The sequence below is a fragment of the Tiliqua scincoides genome, chromosome 4 (assembly GCF_035046505.1).
Source record: "Tiliqua scincoides isolate rTilSci1 chromosome 4, rTilSci1.hap2, whole genome shotgun sequence".
Lineage (NCBI taxonomy): Eukaryota > Metazoa > Chordata > Lepidosauria > Squamata > Scincidae > Tiliqua > Tiliqua scincoides.
The window spans coordinates 32363570-32369569 of NC_089824.1; the positions used below are offsets into that span (position 1 = coordinate 32363570).

Sequence of the window (6000 nt, forward strand, 5' to 3'; positions counted from 1 at the left end):
AGCTTCTTGAGTTGGAAACACTGTTGGCAGTTCTTCACCACCAGTTGCTGTTCCCATGTTGGAACATCTAATGGACTACAAGAAAGGGGCAGGAAGGCTGTGAAAAGAGTGGACTATTGCCACCAGATCCACCCCATCCCATTCTTCCACCTTCTCCACCCAGTTTCATCCCCTGACCACCCACCCCTCTGCAGTCTTACCTGCTCTGATGGGCACACTAGGTTCCATGGAGAGCTTCTGCCTCTTGTGGCAGCACTCCCCAAATGGCCACTGACAGAGCACTCTGCACGCTGTCAGTGGCCATTCAGCAAAAATGGAACTCTGTTCCGCCATTGCAAATGCTTCAGTGTGACAGCCCAACCCTGCAATCCAAGACGAAAACTCTAATTCACACAACTGTCTAGATATTTGTCATACTTGGAATAAACATGGATGATCATTTGCAAATCAATAACTTAACCAAAACAGGTTTATAATTTTGTGAGGATCTCTTGTCCCCTATTGCAATTCGGCTAGGAAGAACTGGAGTGCTTCCTTACATTATTGATTGAATGCATGGTGGAATTCCCATCAACACATGAGGAGACACTACAAACCATTGGTTCTTTATATGGATTGCCCAGTCTGATAATGTACCTCTTGGCAAACAGCATTCTCCCTAAATTAATATGTACTTCTCATGACAATTGTAATTCTCAGTACTTATTATTCACATAGTACTCTTAATGATGGCTAAAAAAATTTAACATATGTTATCTTAATAACAGCTGCAAAATTTCTAAATATCAATTAGCAATATTAGTAGTAGTGGCGTTAAAAAAATGAATAATGATAGTCATGTGACAGATGAGTGGCTTGCCTAAGGACACTAGTGAGTTCATGGATGAGATGTCAGCTGAGCGTTTACCTTTCATCACATGCTCTTAACCATCCTGCTAAACCAAAGGATATCACTGTACTTGGAAATTTGTGTTTCCTCCCCCACCCCATTTATTTTAGAGATCCACCTCATAAAACAAATATAAAGCTACTGCAATCAAGTTTCGATACATCAATATATAAGTAACAGCATTGCTGGCTTTCACACAGTTGCTTTGAAAGACATTCAGTGAAATTTATGGTTGCTCAGTAGCAAACCAGCACACAAATGCCTACAGCGCTTTATAATTCCTGGATGAATTTTAAAGGGCAGCGGGCTGGATAAAGCTTTTCGAACCAAGCTCTTGATGGCCACATTTCATTTTACACCATTACATTATGCCTTACATATTATTATTTGCAAGCTATTTGAGTTTTTCCCTTGAAACACTGAAATTAATACCTCTACATATGGCATCAATTTAGAAGTGCATAGAATTTGCACAAATTAGAAAAGATTCATACCATTGAAAACTAGAAAATGTTTTTGGGGCTTATTTAACACTCAGTCCTGTATCTCTTGTGAACACATGGGGGATTACGATGAGTACTCAAGAGATCCATCTGGCTACAGCTTTTTTTTAAAAAAGGAAATGTACTATTCATGCAATAAAGTTTTCCACTGCATTTTTGCAAAATGTTCATGGAGATAGTTTTAACTGCTATTGTATTTAAGTTGCAAACCGCACATTATGTATCTGGAAAATTATGTATCTGGAGTGTTCAATAAAATAATAAAAATTGAAAGGTCCTTGAGCATTTGTTATATGGTTAATGTAGGTAAGCTACAAGCAATGTTCTAGAGGCAAAGGATGTAGCAACAGTACTAAAGCTAAGCACATTAGGATCTGATTAGCGCCTGGATGTGAGAGGACTCATGAATTATATAGCCACCACCTTGAGTTCCATGGAAAGTAGTCAGGGTATTAATGAAATTGATAAAACAAAAATAAATTATTAGTAAGTAATCTATTTAAGTAATTAAATAGTAAAGGAAGTAATTTATTTAACAAAATACCCACACTATATATAAACATATGAAAAGCACTAAACAATGCAATCTTAAAGGAGTGCGCTGGCCTAGCATCTTGCAAATGTGCCATAAGGCATGTTCAAGATGAGAGTCAGAAGTGCTGGTGGGGAGGCCTACATCACCCTGCTGATGCTGCATCACAACCCAGGGCTGCCAGCATAGATAGGATTTGCGCCAACTACCACAGGGGCATGGGAAGGCTGTGTCGGGGAGGCATGCCGGGGAGGTAGCCTTTCAGGACGGACAGAGCAGAATGGGGCAGATTTCTTGAGGATGCCAAGCCTGCAGCTGGAAGGCCTCAAAAGGCCTCCTGGACATGACTGGAAGTTGCTGGGTGCAAACCAGAAGTAACTTCTGGCTGTGCCCAGGAGGTCTTTTGAGGCCCTCCAGCCATGGATGTAATTATCCAAGGAACATGGTATCCATGGAGGGTAGCTGAATGGAACCCCCACAGATATAGAGGGACCACTGTGCAATGGTATCTTCTATCTCTCAAAATGTGTTCCCCCCAAATATTAATTGTAACTCATATCCACCACATGTGCATTTTTTGAAGCCTTTAAAATAAATTTTTTTCCCAAAAAGCAAAAAGGTCCATCGCTGCTCTCATGTTATAAAGCAGGGGTGTCCAAACATTTTGGCAGGAGGGCCACATCATCTCTCTGACACTGTGTCGGGGCCAGAAAAAAAAATTAATTGACATTTAAAATTTGAATAAATTTACATAAATGAATATATAAGAGAGATGGAACTTATCTAAATGATGGAACTTATATAAATGAAGGTCTTGCAGTAGCTCAAGGCCTCTAAAAGACCTTGCACAAAGCAAGGCTGGCCTTTCCTTCACTGCCGCTGCTGCATCACAGACATGAAACAGCAAGCAGTAGAGGGAGCCCTCGTCCCACAGCTCACACAAGAGGTTGAACAGTGACCCTCACACTGAGAGAGCTTGCTTCAGGCCAGCACAGGTTCCAGTAAGTCTCCGGAGAGCCAGAGGCTCATTGGAGACTTGGGGCTCCCTGAGGGCCGGATTGGGAGTCCCCGAGGGCCGCATGTGGCCCCCGGGCCTGGGTTTAGGCACTATAAAGTAAGCTTCCTCTAACAAAAATGAATAGGGATAATGACTCTCCCCATAAGAGCCACAGTTCAGTATGAACTAAACGTATAACTAAATGAATGGAAGTTTTAATAATGAAAATGAATGGAGTAAGCAACTAAAAAAAATCAAACATGCTCTATGAAATTCAAGAATGTGCCTGAGCACATGGCACATCATGCTTTCACAATAATGACTAAAGCTTAGTCCAGTGTAGTGACCAATATTCTCTGACTTTTTCTCCTGATTCTCCTCTTGTTTTCCATACAAATGCACCATATTGCCTATGTATATTGTGATATTCTGACTTATTAGTTTTGACATATCCTTGAAACATTATTTGAGCCACAGACTTGTAAACCCTTAATTTTCCCATCTAAATCAGAACTAGCATACAGATGAAATACTTATATTAGATTGCAGGTAGTACAAATTAATCTCGTATGCATATCCTGTCTCAATACACAAAGAAAAATCCTTGGACATATTCATACGAACAACTACTCTAAAGACAGACATTTTTCATCTATTGCTATTCATATTTTATACTATCAGATTTGTACTTCATCCCAATTTGTACTGAACTACTAAATTTGTAGTTCATCCCAAGGGCTTTGGACACATGAAATCATTTAACATAACCTAAACATTTTTCACTGCTTCTAAAAGATGCCCAAGGGTGATGGAAGTTGAAGGAACTTCCACAAATGTGGATCAGCCACATGTAGCTCCTGTGCAAGACACAAATCACATTATAAGAAGATACACTAATGGCACATTCATATGCATGTCTACTCAGAAGTAAGACCTATGAAATTCAGTAGGACTTACTCCCAAGTAAATATTTTTAAAATTGCAACCTTCATCAAATTTGTGATGGGACATGGGATATATGCTACTAAAATAAGATACAGCCCCAAATGAAGCACAACAGAAAATACTTCAGTTGTGTTCATTCATAGCATCAGGAATAGCACAAGATAACATGCAAAAACTCACCAAGTGGTTGCCCTGCAATGATCCGTGCATTTTCTCCTGCCACTGCAGCTCTTGCATGCCTCTCACTCATGTACTGTACGAAAGCATAACCTTTGTGCACTGAGCAGCCGACTATTTTCCCGTACTTTGCAAAGATTGCCTCTATGTCGCCCTTTTTGACAATGGCTGTATTGAGGTTGCCGATGAAGACTCTGGAGTTGATGGATTTGGGGTCATTCTTATTGGTGACGTTACTGGTCTGTGTTTTGCCGGTCATGGTTGGTTTGCTTGATTTCAGCCCTTAAAACAAGATGACAAAAGGTTTCTGTTTAATTGCACAGAGTCAAGTGCAAAGGTCCACTGAGGTACACAATTTCATTAATAACAGCTAAATGAGTCTAAAGACAATTGAGAATAATATGTGCTAATCAAGATTAACAACAAGAAAGGCACCGTGAATTTTTAAAGAGTATTCCCAGAAGTCAATTTTAAATCCCACATTTTTAATATATATTTAAACTATATACATGAAAAAGACTATCTAAATTTAGCACCTATTCAACGTAGTTCAACTTAAAAATTCTGGGCCCGATCCTATCCAACTTTCTAGCGCCAATGCAGTGTAGCCCCAAAGTAAGGGAACAAACATTCTCTTACCTTGATGAGGTCTCCATGATTATCCCCTCACTGCAGCTGTACTCCATTAGCACAGCTACATCAGCACTGGAAAGCTGGACAGGATTGGTCCCTCACTTACTGGCTTATAAAGTATCTATCCATCTTCATCTAAACTCTATCAGGTGTCAGTGAAAAGAACATTTCAGGCCAGACAGAGGGCAAACCTTAACAATGATAAAAGGCTTCCCTTCCTTTATCTAGCTAGTGTCAATCAGTCCACATTACTTTTCCACCCGCTAAATACTATACATCATTGCAAGTGCAGAGCATGTTACATAACAGCTGCTAAGTGCAATCGATAGGTTTCATTAGAAACTAGCAATCTCTTCCTAGCTCTAAAGGGTGAACAATAATATGTTAATAGTATAAACACCTAATTGTCATGAAATGAAAGAGCAGGTTGTTATTTTTATCTAAAGAATGGTTGTAATAATAATAATACTTCTACAGGTTGTGAAGTAGAAGCTTCTACGGGTGAACGAACCTTCTACAGGTTCATTCCAGAACCTCCAGTGGATACCAAATCAGTGGAAAAATAGCTTTAAAGACCCACATCTGGGTTTCTTGAACCACTATTGTCACCCCAGAATGCATTTGCATAGGCACTATCCCTCATTTGGTCACTAGATGGAGTGAATAATGGAATCTAGTAGAATGAAATTATTTAACAGCACGAAGGTGGGAAATTGGATTTTGGTGCTTTTTTCCTTATTACAAGGTATTTAAAGGAGGACCTTGGTATCAGTGGATACAGAGGTCCCACATGTCAAATGCTTTCTGAGTGTGCAAACCTCTTCATTACATTATCCTTAATGAACTGGAAAAGTCTTGATTTGTAGCTCAACCTTGTAGCCACTACGGTACGTAGTGCTCTGCCTATGATTGTTAGGTTCTGAAAAGAAAATGGTCTTTCTGTAACTATATAGACATTAACAGAAGCAACAGAGTTGAGTTTATACTGCTCTTTTTTATTTTAATCTCCAGGATATTGTGTATCCTACTTCAAATTAACAGAATCATTACTCTTAGCTGTTAATGTAGGCTTGATGAACAAGTTCTACCAATTGGAACTACTTTGAGCACTTAAGAGTGCTTAGGAATTGTCAGTATTCGATGATTTTTTTAAAAAATTGAAGTAATTTCCATACTAAGAGACTCTCAGGTGTGATTTGCAAATTAGAATACATACGTTATTTTCCTTGCAAGTATACCACCTGTCACTAAAATAGACGTCAACCGTGTATTTTCAAGCAAACCATATGGCTTCTGTATTCGTCAGCTAACTAGGTAGCAAACT

The 6000-nt window shown here is 39.3% G+C and overlaps 1 protein-coding gene across 1 annotated transcript in view; it reads right to left on the reverse strand.

Annotated features, from left to right (window-relative positions):
• RALYL (RALY RNA binding protein like) overlaps window positions 1–4302 on the reverse strand; it is a 153487-nt gene extending 149185 nt beyond the window's left edge. Inside the window, exon 1 of the mRNA XM_066624402.1 lies at window positions 4047–4302. Coding sequence (XP_066480499.1) covers window positions 4047–4302 — 256 coding nt within the window. The remainder of the gene's footprint in view (window positions 1–4046) is intronic.
• Window positions 4303–6000: the final 1698 nt, after the last annotated feature.